This window comes from Chelonia mydas, chromosome 9, assembly GCF_015237465.2.
Source record: "Chelonia mydas isolate rCheMyd1 chromosome 9, rCheMyd1.pri.v2, whole genome shotgun sequence".
NCBI classification, from domain to species: domain Eukaryota; kingdom Metazoa; phylum Chordata; order Testudines; family Cheloniidae; genus Chelonia; species Chelonia mydas.
Window position 1 is genome coordinate 58,629,793 of NC_057855.1, and position 21,456 is coordinate 58,651,248.

The following is a 21,456-nucleotide window of genomic DNA, read 5'->3' on the forward strand; positions in this document are numbered from 1 at the left end:
CCCAGGGCTGGGACACTAGAGGGTGCAGGTCAGGATTGAGGGGCACCAGCAGAGCTATGAATGAGGACTCTAATGCACCCGTGCACGTCTCTCACTTTCAGTCCCTTTCCAGGCCCCCGTGTCTCCCTTTTGTAACAGGCCAGCACCCAATGCCCCTGCACACCTGCCCCCTCCCCCACCACACACTCCAGACCCCCTCAGCTCACCCCTGCTCTCATCTCGCAGGCGGCAGTGAGGATGGGGCCCCCCCACAAGGCTCCAAGCCTTAGCCCATTAGGCTGAAATGCAGAGGGGGCTGGGATCACTGACTCCCCCACTCACCCCCCCATCCCCTGACTCAGGGGCTTCACGTTGGAAGCCAGCAGCATCCAGCGCTAAAGAGAGTTTCCAATGACTGGCTGAAGGCACTGCATCCCACTGGAGAGCAGCCCAGGAACGTGTGGGTGTGGGCAGGGGGAGCTCCCTGACGGAACCACACCACAGATGTCACCAGCTGGCCTGTATCTGGTCACTGCACACAGGGGCCAGGGAGTCCCTCCCTGCGCAGCCTGAACCTCAGCCCACATCCCACCAAAGCTTTTGGAGTTTGCCCCCCCAACCTTTCCCCTCCCCTCAGGAGCACTGATCCTCTCCCATCAACACCGTCCCACCCCCACCCTTCCCACTACCCAGCCCTTCCCCCATTACAAAGACACGCCTCTCTGCATGTATTATCAAAAGTAGAGTTTATTGCCATTTCTAGCTAGATTCACACAGTCATGTTAATGCTCTGACAGTCTAACATCAAGAGCGATGCCCTGTCCGCTCCACGAGAGCTGTCTCGAGGGGGGGACGCTCACGGAGCAAATAACCTCGGCTCTCGGCCCCCAAGGGGCCGGGCCACCCCGTCCACGGCAGGCGGGTCTCATTGGCATGTTTCATTATAAAATCTCTGCTGCGGGTGTCCTGTGGCCCTGCTCTGGGCGGGCTGGGGGACGGGGAATCTCCCTCCTGGGGGGGTCTGTACACAGACCGAGCTATGTATAAAAATCTATCCCACAGCGAGACAGCTTCAGTCACCCATTTCCAAACACCATCCAAGCGGCCCGCCTCCACACTCGGCTGGAATCCCCAGCGGGCCCCAGGCATATAGCTATGGGCAGCAGCATCCATAGAGCCCCCCACGAGCCCCAGGCTTCGGTAGCCATCCCCAGCAGTGGTTGTGTGTATACGTTCCTTAGATGCAGCTAAGGATATAAAGATCCCTGCACTAACGAAACAAAGCTTTCCTTGTAATCCCCAACCTGTGGTGTGCACAAGCCATGCACTGTCCACAGCCGCCAACACAAAGGTGCTGACGAGATCAGTTTTTGGTTCCTACCCCAGGCCCATTCCAGGGTGGCAGGAGGGGCAGATTTGTATCTCTCCTCAGCAACAACTGGCTTCCTCCAAGGATCAGTCTTTGTCAAGTGCAGCAGGAGCCCTGCTGAACGGTGCAGCGAGGGCACATGACCGGATGTGCAGCCCCTGCACTCTCACGGACGTGCAAAGAGGCCCCCCATGGGGGTCGTCTGGCTGTGCAGTGTCCCAACATGACACCTCGCTCCTTCAGAGCCAGTCAGTGTCCCAGCAGCTGGGGCAGCGCCCCTGGCACATCTCGTAGCTCTCGCTAGCTTGGGAAGTTCTCCACATGAGATGAGGGAGGAAACAACTTTTAAGGAGATTAAGTAGAAAGAGTTCAGTGGCTCTGCCCACTCCGAGGACAGAGCCACCTTACACCGCAGAGCCCCCGGTGTGCTGGGCCGGGGCAGCTGCCCCGCCCATCTGCTCCTCTGCAGACAGCCCCTCTGCCGGCAGCCGGGACTGGAATTTCTCCAGCTGCTCAGGGCTGGCCAGGGTTTTCAAGAGACTGTTCTCTCGCTCCAGCTGGGAGTTCTTCTCCACCAGTTCTTTGATCTGCTCCTTGAGGATCTCCACCTCCTCCCTCACGGCATACATCAGGTGGTTTTTCACTAGATCCTAGGAGACAACCAAAGGCAGGGTTACCAAACTATTCCGCCCAAGCTCAGCTATGGACTCCAGCTGCAGTCCAGGACCAGCTGGGCTCTGTGCTGCCGTCACCAATGCTCAGAGCTAGCCTGAGCTCCCAGCTAAGCCGGCTGAATCCAGCTGTCTGGCTGCAGCAGCGTCAGTGGTTATGGGGCTCTGGCTAAAGGTCTCTCATCGGGCAGGAAGCAAGAGATGCTATTAGCACAGATTAGCAAGGGGCATGTCTACCAGGGACACTGCACACCGTTCAACATGCAGCAGATTTTGTAACAACTCCCTGGAGCCTTCTGCAGGTCTCTGAGCCCAGCTCTCTGCCCTTCTCAGCAGGGCTCAGCGGCCACACTGGGGCTGGGATCTGCTACCAAGCACACCGTCCCTCTAGCCCAGGGCAAGATCGCTGCGCTCTTTCCCCCACAAGAGGAAAAACAATTTTAGAGTTTGATGTGCCACAGCCCTTGGCATGGCTGGAGTGAAGCCACCGTGCTGGGAGAAGAACCTTGTTGCTTTTCCAGCAAGGCCCCTGCCAGCTCCCAGGCACTCTAGGGGCAAGGGGGGGAGGGTGCCGTGTCCTGCCTCTCTGGCTGCAGGGCGCGGGCCTGGGGCTCCGGGACGCCCCCGGGGGTCCCGCCTGCGCTTTGGGATCCCCGACCCGCCCGGCGTGCTGAAGCGGTCAGTGAGCTTCGCTAGCGGCAGACAAAGGCGGGCGTGCGCCCCGCAGCGATCCCGGGGAAGGGGGCAGGCGGGAGCCCTATTGCATCAGCCCAGGGAGCCCTGCCCCTGTCCCGCGGGGTGACCACGTATTGCATCAGCCCAGGGGGCCCTGCCCGTGCGCCGCGGGGTGACCCCAGCCCGTGCTCACCATCGCCTGCTCGATCTTGTTGTCAATCGCCACCACGCTGGCTCCGGAGGCGCTGAAAGACACAAGAAGGCGGCGGCCAGTTAGCAGCGAGCCCGATCCGCAGAGCCCGATCCGCAGCGAGCCCCGCTGCACCCCCCAGCCCGGCGCCCCCCGCGCGGAGCCCCCCAGCCCGGCCCCTACCTGTTGTCCAGCTTGACGGAGACCACGTCCCCGCCGAGCAGCGAGGAGAAGAAGGAGATGGAGAAGTTATGCAGCTGGTACACGGCCACCTCCATGGCGGACTGGTAGAGCTCGGTGCTCATGGCCACGGCGCACAGGGGCAGGGCTAGCGGGCTCTCGCCGCTCGGGATCGGCAGGGCGCTCGGGGGTTGACGGAGCCGACGGCGGGCCGGGCGCAGGGCAAGGGGCGGGCAGGGGCCGGACGAGCGCACAACGACAAGCGCGAGCCGGGGTGAAGCCACCAGTGGGGGCTCTCCGAGCGCCCCCACCTTATATAGGAGGCTCCTGCTGGCGTCACATGGTGTCAGGCTGCGGCTGGGTGGGGCGAGGCTGCGGCTCTGCCATGTCCCCGCCCTGAACCCTGGGGCGAGCTCAGGGAGCTCTCCGCGCCCCCCGCCCCCTTGCAAACAGTGCATCGGGAGAGGGTATGCGGGGGAAGGGGGGTTAACTCCGCCGTGCAGAATTTTCCCTACACACAAGCTCTGGAGAGCTCCGCCCGCTGCAAGGGCTTTGCTAGCAGTCTCGTTCTCTGCTTGAAGCTGCTGTGTGTAGACCCCCGGCGCTATTAACCACCCTCCCCCCCGAGGCTTTTACCCCCAATACACACGGATGTTGAGGGTCGTTTTGCATGTTGCAAAACCATTGCATCATTGGACACGCAAGTGTCCGGGATTCCAATACCTGCCCCCCCCCCCGAGATTTCTGCAGCTTCCAATATTTCAGTCAGACCCGGTTCAAGGGGCCCGCTGCAAAGCACACGAACCCGGCCCCGACCCGTCCTCTTGTTGATCGGGAAAATAAAACAGCTTTTCGCCTTTCTCCCCGGGCTTGCAAGCGCGCCAAACCCGGCGGCCAAAGCGAGTGTAAAAATGTGCATGCGAAACAAAACAATTCCCGCTAATAACGCCCGAACAATGGCAGGCTCGAGGCTGCGCCCAGGAGCTACTACACCCCAGAAGTAGGTCGCTTCTTAACCAGAGTTACATAAGCTTCCACCAAAACATGTTTTGACTTTCGAGTCCAACAGCTTCCAACGGCGCCTGCTGGTGGTTCCCTCCCTCCCTCGCGGGCGCAAAGCGCCCCCCGGCGGCTGGTAGCTGCATGGGCAGGCCGAAGGTGCCTAAGAGGACGGGCCTTAGGAAGATGCTGCTGCCCCAAGGGGATGCAACAAGAGTTATTGTTCCTGTGGGCAGCAGCTTTTGTGCCAGGCTGCTCTGGGCCGTACGAGCCAGCGGCGCAGGCTCTGGGCTGCATAAACGGACGAGAGCCTTGGTGGCCACAGTGTGCTCTTGTCACAGGCATGTTTTCCCCAGGAGTCCCTGAACTGCACATGCAAGAGGGCTGGGTGGGTACCATGACCAGATGGGTACCATGAGTGCCAGAGGAGAGATAGGGTCACTCCTCCTGTAGAACAGACACTTGCATCATGGCGGTGAATCGTGGGCTGCACGTGTGTATTGAACACGGGTGTAGAGCTACTAAACCCTGAGCCCCTCCATCTGCCATGCTAAAGTGGGGGACCCGCAGGGTAGCATGCTCTGTGCAGGTATAGTGTGTAATGTCCTGGCTTTGTGGGTCTGTGTCTGAGAGCACGATGCTGCTATCTAGTGCGCTGGGCCCACACCCAGGATAAGAGGCCTACTACTGCTACTACCACCTGTGTGTCACCTGGCGTGGTTGTGGAGTCGGAGAAGCAGGGTTACGGCTCAGCGGTGTGTGTGTGCATGACATTTACACAGTCTGTCAGCAGCCCCGGGGCTCCTTACACTGCAGGCCCCAATCAGAGCTCTCACTGGAGAGGGGGATATTTATAACACATGTTGCATCCCAGTGTCCTTGCGGTCTCCTACCCTCCCAGCAATGCTGAGCAATGGGCTGACTGGGCTCAGAGATACCAAGCAAGGTACGGTCCCTGCCCCAAGGTACTCGGCCTCTCACCAGACAGCCAGCGATTCTCTATGAGGTCCCTCGAGCTGGGCCTGCCGGCTGTTTCCAGCCCAGCTTTCGCTAAGAGAGAGGGCCGCTTTTGGCTCAGACATTTGCATACTTGGATGTGTTTGCTCATGTACTCCATAGTGCTGTGTTAGCTCCCTTCTCTCCGCTCTCTGGCACCCAGCGGCACCAAGTGACCCGAGCAGCAATGGACGAATGCAGCAGCCCATCCTTCCGGGAACGTGCACTCTGCTCCTGGATCTCTGCCCTCCTGGCGCCGAGGGATGCTTCTCTGCTTTCCCTGTTCCACAGCATGCCCAGCCAACAGGAACCGGCCTCTCGGGGCACTCCAGCAAGGCCTCTGTGTGCTAGCACATGGGTGCGTTTTCCTAGAGAGGTTCTGAGTGGCTGACGTCAGAGTGGCTGGGGTGGCTGCAGTTCAGAGGAGGGCTGTGCTTCTATCCCCATGTCTGTGGGATCCCCCTAATATAGGGTGACAAGATGTCCCGATTTTATAGGGACAGTCCCAATTTTTGGGTCTTTTTCTTATATAGGCTCCTATTACCTCCTACCCCCTGTCCCAATTTTTCACACTTGCTGTCTGGTCACTCTACCCTAACAGCTCAGAGCAGGCCCCGTGGAGCCAGGCGCTTCACAGACACCCAGGGAGCCGGGGCCAGCCTTCTACTAATAAACTAGAGCTGCCAGCAAGCCTGAGCTGCTCAAGAGCCTGTCCCTACCACAGCCACCAGAGGCCCCCCACAGCCACAGCAGGTCACTAGGAGCGGGAAAGGCAGCGGGGCCGCGGCCACATCTCGTGGGTTCAGTAGAGCACCAGACACCCCAGCAGCAGTGCAGTACAGCCCCCACCCCAGTTCACACTCACGTGGGCAGAGGTGGGTGCTGCTGGCTCCCTGGGGAGATAAGCATCCCCATGGGCAGTGCATGGAGAACCCGGGCGCTATCTCCCTCATGCGGAGGGGCAACCCTGCAGCTCCTGGACATGGGGACTCCTTATCTGGGTGGCTCAGCCGGCGAGCACAGCCTGCTGGGCCGGTGCGGGTGCTGGCCACTGTTTGGATTCCAGAGGGTGGGGCAGTTATCGGGGTGAAGGCAGCAGGTGTGGACACTGATCTCGGACCCTACTGGGAGTGGGCCAGGGAGACCAGGTTGTGACTGGGGGCACGGCGCCCTCAGCACCATGTGGGGTTTGGCAGCCGCCCTCTGCAGAGCTGGGGCAAAAACCAGCTGGCTCTGGCAAAGCCTGGAGACCAGGCCTGATGCAGCTCCCCCATGGCCCAGGGAGCAGACCCCATGCTGCCCCAAGGAGAACCCGGCATTCCCCTGACACTCATGCAGCTCTGCCGTGGCCCAGAGAGCCACCCCTAACGCTGCCCCCCACCAGCTGACATACAGCCAGAGCATCAGCAAATGGTATGCTCAGAGGGCCTTTGACTCTGCTCTCTGTGCAGCTGCCCTCCAGGGCAGAGCCCTGTGTAAGCTGGGGAGGTGCCTATGGGCCAGCTAAGCCCGGGCCAGAGGGTGTGGGAGCCCAGGCCCAGCACAGGGCTCTCTGCAGTGTGGGTGGGGCTAGGCTGGAAAGCTCTGACAGGCAGCAGGCTGCACGGCAGACGGACTGCCCTACCCCAGCCTAATCCTCCCCGGAGCAGCCCTGCTGCCGCTGACTGGATTTTTAGTGCCTCCTGGCAGAGCACTGAGACCGCCTGGTCTGCCATTCCCCATGAAAGGTATTAACCTCAGGGCATCCACAGCCGGAGAGCTAGGGATTATTCCCAGCTTCTGTGCCCTGCCTCCCTCCACAGGCCAGCACCTGCCATTGGCGCCTCCAGACCCAGCGCTTGGTCGCAGTCATTCCCCGATGAACTTGCAAGCTTCAAAGGCAGCCAGGGAAGAGCAGCGAGGCCCCAGGAGCCCAGGTCTCTGCCTCTGAATGAGCTGAGCTGAGGGCACCCAGTGGCTGGTCACGGTGCATTCAAGATGCAGCCTTTCTGGAGGGCAGTCTGGGATGCAGCAGGCTCCAGGATCTGTCTCACTGGCCCCTTATCCTCCCTGGGGAGCTGCGCACTGACATGGGATGGAATAATCACTTGAACACCTTCCACCCAAGGGTCATGCTACACCTTACAAAGTGGAACTGGGACCATAATCCCAACATTATAAATGGGGAAACTGAGGCACAGAGCAGGGGAGTGAGCAAGCAGCAAAGCTTAGAATAGAGCCTGAGTGCCCTGCTCTAAGCAGTGGCAAACACTGCCTCCCAGGACAGGGAATGGAAGCCAGATTTCCAAAGATCAACCCTTTCTCTCATCACCCAACCACACACCCCTCCCAGAGCTAGGAAAAGAACCCAGGAGTCCTGACTCACAGCACCCTGCTCTAACCATTAGATCCAAGTCAATTCCCAAAGCTAAGAATGGAACCCAGGCCACCTAGACCCCCCTGCTCTTACCACTAGACCACTCTGTCCCTCTCAGATGGACTCCCGTATGCTAATGTATTACCAGGCCATTCAGACAAACGTGAGCACTAATTCTATCCCTACTAACCCCCAGTGGACACTCTGAACCTGGGGCTGCCTGGATTTAGCCCTTGGACCCCAGCCCCAGGAACGTCCTAGCAGGTCCCTAGCAGCAGAGACATATCATGGCAGGAGAGAGTGGAAGGGATCGTCTGGCCTCCCTGTCACAGATCCCTCCACCACCCTGACAGCACACGTGGGGTCCCATGGCTTTGCTCAGTCTGCACCTGTGAAAGCTCTTGACCCTTGCCGGGTGACCCTGACCCACAGCAGGGACCTGGGTCCAGGAGATCAAGCTCAGTCCCTTCCCAGCACTCCTGGGTCTCAGCCCCTCGTTACAGGAAGGGATCCTGGCAAGGAAAGGCAGCTGCAAGCCTGGACATCCCTGGAAGCCAGTAGCACTGCAGAAAACCTGAAGGAGATGGCGTTCTCTATGCTGGGGCTGGCCAGTGGCAGGGGCGTCCAAAGAACTGACTGAAATGCCCCATGATGAGAAGAAAAGGCTGGCTCCGGGTCTGTTGGGAGCAGCTTCTGGAATCTTCTGCATGGGCAGAAATGGCTCAAGGTAAAATCAGAGTGGTCCTGGTCAGCAGCCCTCTGAGGGGGGTCAGGGCCGAGCTGCTGCCCTGGATCCTGGGGTAACAGATTGGCCCAGAAGAAACCTGCCCCCTACACACAGGCTGCCCAAGCTCAGTCAGGACGGACCCCTGGAAGAAGCGGTCTCTGAGGAGAAGGGGCAGGAGGGGCCACCCTGGAGTGCGAGTGGTCCCAGGAGTAGGCCAGGGAAAGGAACTAGGAGGTTCCCAAGAGAAGGAACATGTGACGGGACCAAGAATATCCTGAAAGGAGGAACCAGAGGCTGTTCATCAGGGGAAAGGAGTGGAGCAGCCTAGGGGTCCTGGCCCTCGACGTGGGGCTTGGCCTGGAGTACCCATGGCTGAAGCACCACGCAGTATTGGATTGCCCCTGAGATGGGCCTGAACACGGACTGCCTCTGGATATGTTAATCTTGTCATCAATACGTGAGGTCCTGCAGAGTGCTCTAACGCTCAGGTGGGCTGGTTTGCACCTGTCTAGACCTGGGTGAGGGGAAACAAGGCAGGGTTTGCATACAGTGTCAGGCCTAAACACTAGGTGGCAGGGAAGTGGAGCCGGTGTGCCCACAAGATCCTAAACCTTTAGACGCCGGGACACGGAAACCATTGTGCAAAACTCAGACAATGCTCATTGGACCATGTGAAATACTGGCCCAGCAAGGAGCTTCTCACGGTGACATGCTTCACATGCATCTAGAAACGCTGACTTGGCTCAAGTGCGATCCATTCCCCAAGCTAAATATGACATGCTCAAAGAAGAAACACAAAATGCTCCACCCTGCCGACAGCTCGAGAGAGGAATTCTGGATGGACCAGGACGGTCCGGGTCAGCAGAAGAAACCCAGATACTTGGATCTTCCTGGGACTATCCAGCAGAAATGACCGTACGTGACGGGGTTCTGCACAGAGGTCACTGTGTCAGACTAGCACACAGAAATGCCGATCAGAGTCCACAACGTTTAATTGGGAAGTAGAAGAACAGACCCAAGATGTCCTATGCTGGCCCGGCAAGAATGCCTCTATTGAAGATAAGGTATCCAAGTGTGAAAGCCATACTCAAGGCAGGAAGCCAAATGCAAAAGAACCAGTGAAACCGCATACAATTTCTGATCACCCTTGGTGCTGAGCTGACGCATATCTATGCACATTAAACAGGAATGATTGCCACTTATTAGAGGACTTCTCTACAGGGATATTTTCATCAACTAGCACCATAAATGGTAAATTGTAACAGATAATGGCTCTCAATCACAGCATATCCTTTTGCTATATCAGTTCTCATCTCTCTTATCCCTCTTCCCCCGCCGCTGCCCAATCAAGCCCTAACCACGCACAGTCAAATAGGTTAGCTGAAAAGGCATGACCAATGTTAACAAAATATTGGTAGGAGTCTCAGGTGACCCGCCCTTAGCACTGTCAGGGGATTGCAGCACGCTGTTCAGAGATGTACAGGCAGAGGAGCACAAATTCAATGCCCACGTTGCACGTGCTCCTTGAATCAAAGACAATGGCAGCAGTTACCGTGGAGCTCTAGGACAAGAAACCAAGAGAGAAGAAATCCCAAGACAAGAATGCCAGGAAGGAGCGCTGGATTCCAGATACAGAGACGAGCCACCTGCCCATGCACCAGCAAAACTGTCTGCCCCAGGGTCACCTCAATTCTAGGGCCAGGCGGGACCACTGTGATCACTAACTGAGCTCCTGTATAGCACAGTCAGAGCATGTGCCATAAGCACCCGAGGATGAGCCCTGCAACAAGAACAGAGATAGCTAACCCAAGCCAAGCAGGGCGCTGGCTCTCTGCTCCTTGAGATGCCCAGGGTGTTCCTGGTAGCGTCCCTGTGCTGGCAGAAATAACCCAGTGACGAGCAGCAAAGAGGCTGCAGGCAGCCAATCCCCCTCCATAGGAGATGGTCAGGGATCAGAGGGGGCCTTGGGATCAGAGGCCACTGGGGTTCAGAGATGGGAATCACTGCCGGATGCCCAGAATCCCCCTCTAATCAGTGGGGATCAGCTCATCTCTCCTGCCCTCCACCCTCGTCGGCCCTACTGTGGCATGTTAATAATTGGCTCCTGGAGGGCGGGCCGGGTAGGGTTGCCAACTTTCTAGTCACACAAAACTAGGGTTAGCCCTGCCCCTTCCCCAAGGCCCCACCCTGGCCCCGGCCCTTCCCTGAGCCCCACCTCCCACTCACTACATTCCCCCTCCCTCAGTGGCTCACTGTCCCTGACCCTCACTCACTTTCACTGGGCTAGGGAGGGGGTTGGGGTGCGGGAGAGGATGAGGCCTCTGGGGTGGGGGTGTTGGCTCTGGGGTAGGGCCAGAAATCAGCGGTTCAGGGTGTGGTAGGGGGCTCTGGGCTGGGGCAGGGAGTTGGGGTGTGGGAGGAGGTGAGGGCTCCGGCTGGAGGTGCAGGCTCTGGGCTGGGGCTGGGAATGAGGGGTTTTGGGTACAGGAGGGGGCTCTAGGCTGGGGGGTGGTGCCGAGTGATTTGGAGTGCAGGAGGGGGCTGCGTGTTGAGGCAGGGGGTTGGGGTGCAGGAGGGTATGAGCTCTGGACTGGGGGTGAGGGCTCTGGGGTGCAGGAGGGTGCTCTGGGTTGGGGGGGGGCCTCAGGACTGGGGCAGGGGATTGGGGCTCGGAGTTGGAGCCTGGGCTTATCTCAGGCGGCTCCTGGTCAGCGGCACAGCGTGGGGGCTAAGGCAGGCTGCCTGCCTATCCTGCGCACACCATGGAAGCTGCCAGCAGGTCTGGGTCCTAGGTCGGGAGGCACAGGAGGCTCCAGGTGCCGCTCTCACCCGGAGGCACCACCCCCAGCTCAGAGCCGGTGCTTGGGGTGGGGGCAGCGTGTGGAGTCCCGTGGCTAGGAGTTGGACCTGCTGGCTACTTCGGGGGCACAGCACTGTGCCAGCCAGGACAGGTAGGGACTAGCCTGCCTTAGCGCCCCAGCACCACTGACCAGACTTTTCACAGCCCAGTCAGCGGTGCTGACCGGAGCCGCCAAGGTCCCTTTTTGACATGGTGTTTCAGTCAAAAACCGGACACCTGGTCACCCTAGTTCAGGCTGATGTTCTGGTTTGGTTGTATGTGATCTGAAAGCAGAAGGGAAGAGGTAAAGCTGCTGGAGCCTGTGCACTGCCCTTGCCCCTCACAGGGGACTGACCTCTGAAACCCCAGCCTGCACTGTCTCCTCCAGTATTCCTGGGGTCCAGGCCTCTTCTATGATCCCTCCTTAGCCTTGCTTTGGCGTGGGGGCAGGGCCCACCATAGCAGCTGGGGGGTGAGGCAAGGAGAATGCATGGGCATTTATAGGTCTATCTACACTGCAGTGTGAGCCTTGGGTTAGTAGAACTCGAGTTGACAGACCCTGGGTTTGGTAATCTAAGGCTTGAGTGTCTACACTCATTTGTAACCTCAGGTTAGGAATTGTTGCACCGTGGGTACCAACAGCATCTGCACTGCATTATGTGGGCCTGAGTGCCCCCCGCACACACACACACAAATCCCAGGCTGCCTAGCCAAAATATAGCCACTGTAGCCCTCTGTCTGTGGGGGAGCAGGCAGAGTTTGGGGGCGCTCAGAGCTGCTATGGGGGCCAGGCTGGGTTCAGAGGGAGCAGGATGAGTTTGGGGGAGCCCCTGTAAGTATGGCTGACATTCTTTGTTCCCAGACATATACATGTACATTTAGCCCTATTAAAATGTGGACTGTTTGCTGGCACCCAGTTTACCAAGCTGTCATGCAGCAGCTATGTTTCTTGGCTTTCCCCTGTCACAAGATCATTCGGCACCTGAGAAAAAGAAAAACATCCCCAGCATGAAAGAAAGCAGCCAGGAAACCAAGCAAAAGCAGCTTTGCCGGCGGGAGGGCAAGGCACGGGCAGGTGTTACCTCTGACATACACCGGCGCAATTCCACTGCCGCTGCCCTATCACTCTGGGCCACGCAGCCCTCTGCCATCACATCCCCCCTCCCAGTGCAGTGAGCCACCTGCCCAGCCCGGCCAGCACCAATACCACAGGCCGCCTCCACACTGGCTCAGGGAGAAGACAGTCTCTGTCTGCAGCAGCCCGCTGTAGTGACCAGGCCTGGGCACCACAGGGAGGCAGGGTCTTACGTGCCGCCCCAGAGCCTTTTCCACCACCGCCCCTCCACCCCCCTGCCAAGAATATTTGATCCTTTTCTCCTCCTGGCTTCCACGCTTCGTAGCCAACCTAAGCTGGCTCCTGTGTCAGCTGACTGACATCAGCAGTGGAAGACAGGCCGGCCTCCCGGGTTCTGTTAATACCCGAGGGGTTAGAGAGGCTGCAGTCAGCCTGTCAGAACCAATCCCGGGCCAGAGCTGGGGAGCACAGGGTCCTGGATGGCAGAAAAGCCAGCCCCAGCCGGGGATCAGAGTCATGTCCATCATGATGCCCTCCCAGAACTAAGCACCCTGTCCACCGCCTACCCTTTTTGTCCCCAGTGTTGGAGTCACCATCCTGCTGTCTTTCACCCCCGTATCCGGATGTCACACGTGGTGCAATATTCCTTGGTAGGCACCATCGTCGATGTACCATCGCCAGCTCGACTAGCCTACCCCCTCGGTGGCAAACAGCAAGTACCTCACGGGCACATCCCTTCTGGGATCTGCACCCCACCCTTCCCTGGCAGCACACCCTGATCGTGGCATTGGCTGTGGCTGAGAAGAATCCAATCAACGTCCATTTCAGGAGCCCACTGCGGCCTATGCTCTGAAGTCAGGAGGGGTCTGTTTCACAGCTGTCTCTGCTACAGGTCTCTGGGCCCCACGCTCTTGGACACAGCGAACTGCCCTGCTCCTGGGAGAGCCTCAGGCTCAGAAAGCTGCTGCTTCACTTGCCCCATTGGTTTTATGCTCATTGGAAGGCTCAGGCCAGAGAACCAGCCACACCAGGCAGGAGGGCAAAGTGTCCCAGGCCCGGTCCGCACGCAGCGCTTCCCTAACAGTGAGACCGATTTAACAAAACCAGAGCAAAGCCCTGTGTGGCTGCTCCGAAGTTGCGTTAAACCTGGCTCATAGCAGTTCAGCTTGTGCGAGTGAGTGTGTGTTAACTGGAACCACACCGCTAATTAAACGGGGCACCCCTAGGTGCCACAGGCTGGGAACCCAGCACTGCTAGGTGTGCTAGGTGTTCAATTTGCTTTCCCCATCCCCAGGTTGGAGCCTCCCCACAGCTCGGAGTTTGGTTTATGCTCGTCTCTCCTGTAATCTAGTGATGTGGGAAGCTCATGAGATCTGGTTAGAGATGTGCCCCCCATCTGGCTTCTCTAGCTGAGACCTGGCCCCCTTCCTGGAATAAGTTCTCAGGGAGTTTCCTGGCCGCCTGCTCCTGCTCCAGCCAGATGCCTCAGAGGACACTGGTGGCCTCTGGACATCCCAGCCCCGCTGCAGGAACATGCAGTTCAGACTCATGTCTGGGGCATGGGTTTGGGTGGGGTGATGCCCAGCACCAACTGCTGGCCAGGCTTCTCGCTGGACCATCAGCTCCTCCGTGAGCAGCACTAAGGGCACGGCTGCCTCGCTGGGTTCGCCCCAGAGCACCGCTTGCAGCTCGCTTTCCGTGGCACAGCACATGCGGGCAGCTAGGGGACAAGGAGGTCGATGCTGCCCGGAACCCAGAGCTCGGGCTCACTGCAGTCCTGGCATTTATTCTGGGATCAGCCATCTGGCACAGCCAGCCTCCCTCTGCTTTAGTCTGCACCAGGGCATAATTCCTCCTGGGCCGCTTGAAAACGGTGTAAACCTGAAACATTCTGACAGCAGAGGAGCAGGAGAGTCCAGACAATAATGTCCTGCTGCAACAGTGCCTAGGAAGAGCCAGATGGGGCCCCCGGACCATCATCATGCCCTGTGTGTGGCTGAGCACAGCAGCGGGGGCACCGCTCCTGGAGCAGGGAGAGGGGAGAAAGATTTCCAGCAACTGAAAGCAATCTTCCCTGTAATTTACTTTATACCTTAACAAACCCCAGCACTGCACCAGGATTTTCTCCTCCGTTCCTTCCCAGCTCTGCCGCTCAGCCATGCACTCAGAAGTATCTAGACTTCAGGCTATGAGTCCTTAGCCAGCATTGCTCCATAAGAGAGAGGTGGGCACGGGTGGTGCAGCGGATAGAGCACTGGGCTGGCAGATGGGCTTTGTTCCTGACCCTGGCTCTCTGTGCCTCAATTTTCTCACTGATACCTTGGGGTAATGAGAGCCACCTTTGTAAAGCACTCAGGGACCAGTATCGAGGGCTCTTCTCTCCCTTTCTTTATTATTCCTCATGTCTCCGTTTCTAAGCCCCCTTGTTCAATCAACAAAGGAAACAGGGCTCCTATTAATTAAACTCACAGCTGGCCCCTGTGCTGCCTGCCAGTCCCAGCAGAGCGGTCCAGGGCTGAATAGGCCCCAGGGACTCAATTCCCTTCCCACCAGGCCAGGGTGGAGACACATGGGCAGGGGGCAGTGTTGGGGGGGGGGGTGTACTGCACAAAGCAAAGGGCTCTGGCAGGCTCAGGGGAGATTACCCGATTCCCCCTCTGCTGAGGAGTTTCCTGCTCTGTTGTGATATGGCCTGTTTCCAGCAAACTACCCGAGAGCCCAGAGACCACGGCTGCTTCTGCCTGAGACAAACCACCAGCATTAGCTCCACCCCTGAGCACCCCTCACTGTCCAGATAGGGTCTGCTGGGCACGACGCTTCGCCCACATGAGCAGCGTGGCTGGCGACGGACACCACTGGACTCACAAGCAGTGCTGTTGCGACAGGCCGGGCTGGTGGCCCAAACACAGTAACAAGCAAGACGCTTGGACGCAAGGCGCTAAGGACGGATGACGCTGTTTGGCCACAAGTAAGAACAGACCAGAACCTTTGCTTCCTGATAGTGCGCTTGGCGCTGCTGGGAACTAGGACACCTGGGTTCTATTCCTGACTCCGCCACTGAACTTAGCCAAGTCCCTTCCTTTCTCTGTCTTGCCGTTCCCACCTGTAACGTGGGGGATAGCGATCCTGAGCTACCGTCTAAAGCAGGTGGGGATCGGGGTCAGGTGGGGAGGGGAGCTGCAGAGGTTACTCAGTCTCCTGTAGACAAGCCATGTGCCTTTTCCTACCCTGAGCACCTCTCGTGCAGGTCTCCCCGGCTCTGGGATTTGGGCCATGCCGCAGGTCTGGCGGCTTGTTTGCTTGGCCACGTGGCAAGGAACATGAACAAGCTGCCTGTGGAAGCAGGGAGGTGAGCGGCCTGTCGTTTCCCACGCAGCCAGCGCAGACGGGGCAGAGCAGGGAGGCTGGTGCAGAACGCAGATGAGCGCTGCCCCCTCAAATGCTTTCCCCAGCAGACTGGAGCTTTGTGACAACAGTTCAATAAATAGATCCCGGCAGCCCCTCCTGTTCCCTAGGTGCCCAGGCTCTCTGCCCAGCCCTGGGCTGCTCAGGAGGCCATGGTGTGTGCTGGGAGCTGGGCTTCCGGTCCAGTCTCATGGGGCCACGCTAGCAAAAATGTCAATAACATTTGCGTTAATTTAAAACGAGCTTTATTGGGCCTTTGGCTGGGGCGGACCTGCAGGCTAGTGGCGTGATCCTTGGCCTGTCGGCTCGGCTATCCAGGCCAAACACAACATGGCGGCCGGGTTTGGAGCCAATACACTCAGCAGCTAGCACCAGGAGGCCAGGTGGAGTGTGTGCGCGTTGGGGGGGGGGGGGGGAGACGGACGGACGGTGTCAGGGAGCTGCCAAAGGGCAGGGGGGGAGGCGATGTTCTTTCACCCACTAGACAGGGAGAGCTCCTGGCCTACAGACTGCACTGATGTATGCACCAGGCTGCTGTGTGCGCACAAGGACATCGGGGTTACTGTTCCTGGATGTGGGCTACCTGGGGCGGGGTGTCACTGCTCCTGTCTACATGGGTGTCTGGGGCTGTTGCTATTTGGAGCAGTGGAAAGGGTTGTGCTTTGTATGCAAGTGGTTACAAACGCAAATCCCGTCTACTCTACTAGTGGCAGCGCGTAGTGCCTAGAGCACCAGACGGGGAGTCCGAAGACCTGGGTTCTATTCCTGGCCTTGCTGCTGGCCTGTTGGGTGACCTTGGTCCAGTTGCAGCCCCTTGCCGTGCCTCAGTTTCCCCATCTGGAACATGGAGATAATGATCCTGAGATTCCCACCTGAGCAATGGGCTTTCCCCACCTGCTCCAAAGGGAGCTACAATCCATCTACCTACAGCCTGTCTCCCCCATACCTGGATGATGTAAACACCAGCCCATCGTGCCAGTGGTCTAACCCAAATGAGGGCTGGGGAACCCCACCCCTCCACCTGTGGAGACTCCCTCTGGATCCAGCCTGGGGCAGCTGCTGACTGTGCGCCCCACACCTGGCCATCACAGAGGGACAGGACCTGCAAGCCAGACTGGGAGCTCCTTTGTGGCTGAGTATGGAGCAGTGCTGCTGGGCTCAGGGGGACCCACAAAGTGACCCTTGAGAAACAGAGAGCCCCCTGCAGGGAGGTTCTGCTTGCCCTGCCCTGACCCTCTCCTGGGGCTTGGGGAGGGATGGGGGAATTCAGCAGCAAATGTTTTAAACTGCCCATTCCTCCCGCATGCTTATTAACAGGAGGAATCTCGTGTGGCCCCGCACTGCGGGGTATAGCTAAATAGCTGCTCGGCTGCTGCTGTCCACAGCCCGGGCACCCTGGGAAGGAGCATGTGATGCTGTTTGATTAGCTGGTTATTCATGGCTGGATAATAGAGCCATTCCACTTTGCTGAGTGCTGCCTGGCCGGTCTCTCCCTGTGGTCTGCGCGGTTTCCCTGTGCTGTGGTCAGGGCAGAGAACAGGAGGGGAGCCCGAGGTAGCAGCTTCCTCACACAGGAAGCTTCAGGGCGGGAGCAAGTGCCACTGCCAGCCCTGGACTCCCTGCCTGCCACAGTGGGACCAGAGCAAGCAGTGGGAGTCAATGTCACTGCCCCAGACAGACCCCCTCACCCAGACCCATCCACAGTGCCCACAGGGACACTGCACCTGTAATCATCAGCCCTGGCATCAGGAGTTCTCAACGCACTTTACAAAGGAGGCCAGGATCATTATCCCCATGTGGCAGATGGGGAAACTGAGGCACTGTCTGAGCCCCTGGGTGAGGCAAAGCGACTCACTCCAAGTGGCAGAGCTGAAATAGAATCCATGCTTCCTGGGTCCACTGCTCTATCCACCAGGCCCTGCTGCTGAGGGGACTGAAACAGCACATCAGCTGAGAAGCAGTCTGGGAAGTGAAACTTGGGGCTCAGGGGGCCCCGGCACTGAGATGTGTTACCAAGCCTAGGGGCTTGTCCAGTCCCACATTTCTTTCCTTCCTGGCTACTGCCCGGAGAATGAGCCACGTGCTCCACTGGCCCAAGAAATCTGACTGTTTCAGGCCTGCCCCAGTGGGAGGCAGGCATTGTGGCTGGTGCTCTTGGGGTGCTCAGCCCAGCCTGACACTGGGGGCCTGAATGGGGGGAACCAACCCCAGTCTCAGCCCTCTCTCATCTCCAAATCCCAGCCCTCTCCAAGGGCTTGATTAAGAGGTCTCCCCGACCCGCCGCTTCAACCACGGGTCCCTCCTCCCTCCCCTAGCTCCTAGGAGCCACCATCTCCCCCCCGCCTCCCCGCTGCTAGGCCAAGACCCCGCTCCCAGGCTGTGCAGGAAAAGCAGGCCAGCAATTCTTGCAGAGGACTGCAGCTATCTCATAGGCGCTCATAGGCATAGGTGCCAGGAGTCACAGAAGCCCAGCCTGGCCACTGCTGGGTATGGTCTCCCCTGTCCTATGCCCCCAGCTCCAGTAGGAGCTGACACCAGTGGGCTGGTCACCTGGCCAGCTGCATTCCCCTCTTATTTGCCCTGCTCCTGTTGTGTGTAAAGGCGTCGCTGTCAGGGACAGGGTCAGTGTAAACACCTCAATATCAGTGCCAGTCACTGTAGTGAAATGAATCACCGTTAATGAGCACTGGGCTGATGCCATTGGGAGCAGGGCCACCCCGGACCAGCTATCCAGCAAGCCCTGACACAGGCAGGGGCTATGACTGATGAGCCAACGAGGGAGTGATCACTGCACAGAAACCTGCCCCCCGCATACCAGACAAACCCAGGGCACCCGTGCCCCCCCCCCCACGTCAGGCAAACCCGGGTACCGCTGCCCTGCAAATAGTGCTGGTGGAGGAGCGAGATATTCCCCTGCCCCAGCTGTTGCAGGAAAGGGTCCCTGCACTGCGGAAGGTGAGATTGGCCCTGAAGAGAGGGATCAGGCAGAACAAGCCTCTGTTACTAACGGGGATACAGCTTTGAATAGGGAGCCAGCAACTCCCAGGATCCACTGCTGCCCACAGGGGTCAACCGATGAGATTAACAGGCAGCAGGCTTCAAACAAGCGAGAGGAAGTGCTTTATCCCATGCACAGTCACCCCGTGGAACTCGCTGTCAGGGGACGTTGTGAGGCCAAAACTATAACTGGGTTAAAAAAAAAAAAACAGAAATTCCTGGAGGATGGGGCCAGCAATGGCTATTAGCCAGGATTGGCAGGGATCCAGCCTCATGCTCTGGGTGTCCCTAGCCTCTGCCAGACTGCCAGAAGCTGGGAGTGGAGGACAGGGGATGGATCACTTGATTGCCTGTTGTATTCATTTGTCCTAAAGCACCTGGAACTGGCTGCTGTAGGGAAACAGGATACTGGGCTAGATGGACCTTTGGTCTGACGCAGTATGGCCATTCTTGCGTTCAGGGATGGACAGTAACAAGAGGGTCTGGCTTTGGCTTGGGCTAGTGGGAGCATGGCATGCTGGGATAATACCATCCCTCACAGCACCCCCACACCTCTGAGCCACATTCATCGAGTGCCGCATGTGGGAGACTCTGCCTCTGCCAGCTGCAGCCTCTCCTCTGCGGATTGCGTGGCCAGCCCTGCTGCTGGGCCGTGCAGCGCTCCTGGTTACACACTCCCAAGACACAGCTGCTTGGAGCACATCGGAGTCCTCAGCCATGGAGGATTACATCCTGGAGGTTACATAAAATGCCCTTGTGGGGCCACCAGCTTCACACCCACGCCCGGTGACCTCGCCCTTGACCGGGCTGCCCTGCTTTCTGTGAATGCCCCTCCGCAGGGATCTCAATGGGGCTGGCTTGATGCCTGGCCCAGGGAGCGACTCCTGGACTGTGGGGAGATCTCTTGGATTCCCCACCCGGGGCCGAGCGTTCTCAGCTCCCCTGGAGCCAATGACAGAAGCTCTCAGCACCCAGCCACCCAGCGCACTGGGACAGCAGTGCAGAGTATTAGGTTCCCTGGCACCTCCCAACATGACCCTTGGCTTTCAGCAGCTTGTAGCTCTGCCAGCAACTGGCGGGGGAGGCAGGTCAATGCCTGGCTGTTCCCCCCAGGCAGGATCATGTATGGGGCACAATTTGCATTTTTATTTTTAACCTCAAACCCAGCCCAAGGAAACTACTTTCAAAAAACAACTCCCAAGAGCTGCCCCCGGCTGGCAGAATATCACAGAGCAGGCTGCAAGGCCAGGCACTTCGCAGCTAGGTCATGCCAGGGGAACACTTCAAAGCGCTATGGTACAGACCCGGCCACGCAGCCTGTGCCTCTCACCCCAAGGGGCCCCCCACTCTTGATTCTGACCACTCTGGCTCAGGGGAGGGCAGGGAGGCTGTGATGATCAGCGGATGATCCTGTGGGCAGCACGCAGCACCTGCCCCCTCCCAAGAGGGCCTGGCATTGCAGGGCAGCGAGGCTGATCTCACAGAGTTCGGGATGGCTGGGAACCCTCCCTGGCCAGTGATGAAACAAAAGCACAAAGCCAGGCAGATCCCACAACGAGAACAACCATATCCCATTCTGAGTCTCACAGCATCCACTCTATGTCGTTCTGCCCAGATCCATCCTATTGCAGCTCCCAGCGACCCCCAGCCCCGCCAGCCCCTAGCAGAGACTCCCTGTATGAGTGCAGAAACAATACTGCAAAGGGGGTTGGTCTCTAACTCCATGTTACTGATGGGAAAACTGAGGCACGGACAGGGGCTGTGACCTCCTCGAGGTCACATAGATTCAGTGGCAGAGCCAGAAATAGAAGCCAGGAGTTCTGACTTCCAGGCCTGCTTGCTCTAACCCACTACACCCCACTCCCTCCTAGATCTGGGAGTAGAACCCAGGAGCAGAACCCAGGAGCCTTGGCACCCACCCCCCGGCTCTAACAACTAGACCCTACTCCCCTCCCAGAGCCAGGGATAGAACCCAGGAGTCCTGACTACAAGCCCCCAGTCTAACTGCCATGATACTGTGCCCCGCATAGGCACTGTCTCTGTGGGTGCTCTGCGGCTGGAGCACCCACGGGAAAAAAATAGTGGGTGCTTAGCACCCACCGGCAGCCCTGCGGATCAGCTCCTCCCCCTCCCCCCAGCCCTTCCATCCACCACGATAAGCTGTTCAGTGGCGTGCAGGAGGTGCTGCGGGGCAGGGGCAGGAAGAGGCAATGGGGAGAGGCAGGGCGGGGCCAGGAAGATGTTGGGCGGGGCCTGGGGCCTAGCAGGGGTTGAGCTCTCCCTGGGAATGTGGGGAGTCGACGTCCTGTGTCTAGCTCGGTTGGATGGGTAACCCCTGGCCATATTTGCAGGAATGACACTATGCATTGTATTTGATTCACTCTCCCCTAGGGGTGGCAGCAGCATAGAACCACAGAAGTGTAGGGCTGGAAGGGACGTCGATCGGTCATCTAGTCCAGGCCCCTGCACTGAGACAGGGCTAAGTATTATCTAGGGTCTAGGTTCTAGACCATTGATGGGTGTTTGTCTAATCTGCTCTTAACAACCTCCAGTGACAGAAATTCACAACCTCCCTAGGCAATATGTTCTAGTGTTTAACCACCCTGACAATTAGGAAGTTTTAACTAATGGCCAACCTAAACCTCCTTCCGTTCAATTTAAGCCCATTGCTTCTTGTCCGGTCCTCAGAGGTTAAGGAGAACAATTTATCACCCTCCTCTCTATAATAACTTTTCACTCACTTGAAGACTGTTATGTCCCCCATCAGTCTTCTATTCTCCAGGCTAAACAAACACAGTTTTTCAAGCCTTCCTCAGAGGCCATGTTTTCTAGATCTTTCGTCATTTTTGTTGTTCTGCTCTGCACTTTCTCCAATTTGTCCACATCTTTCCTGAAGCGCAGTGCCCAGAACTGGACACAATACTCTATTTGAGGCCTAATCATTGCGGAGTAAGGTGGAAGAATTACTTCCCCTGTCTTGCTTACAACACTCCTACTA

At 58.2% G+C, this 21,456-nt stretch overlaps 1 protein-coding gene across 3 annotated transcripts in view; it reads right to left on the reverse strand.

Moving 5' to 3' along the window:
- Nucleotides 1-708: 708 nt before the first annotated feature.
- The window catches only part of TSC22D3 (TSC22 domain family member 3), a 49,926-nt gene continuing 29,178 nt past the window's right edge, over nucleotides 709-21,456 (reverse strand). Inside the window, exons 1-3 of one of the 3 annotated variants that reach the window (XM_037908765.2) lie at nucleotides 3,068-4,066; nucleotides 2,888-2,939; nucleotides 709-1,998 (exon numbers count right to left, since the gene is read on the reverse strand). In XM_037908765.2, the coding sequence (XP_037764693.2) occupies nucleotides 1,753-1,998; nucleotides 2,888-2,939; nucleotides 3,068-3,522 (753 nt within the window). In that variant the 5' untranslated portion in view covers nucleotides 3,523-4,066 and the 3' untranslated portion in view covers nucleotides 709-1,752. The other 2 variants (XM_043522360.1, XM_037908766.2) reach the window with 2 other exon arrangements.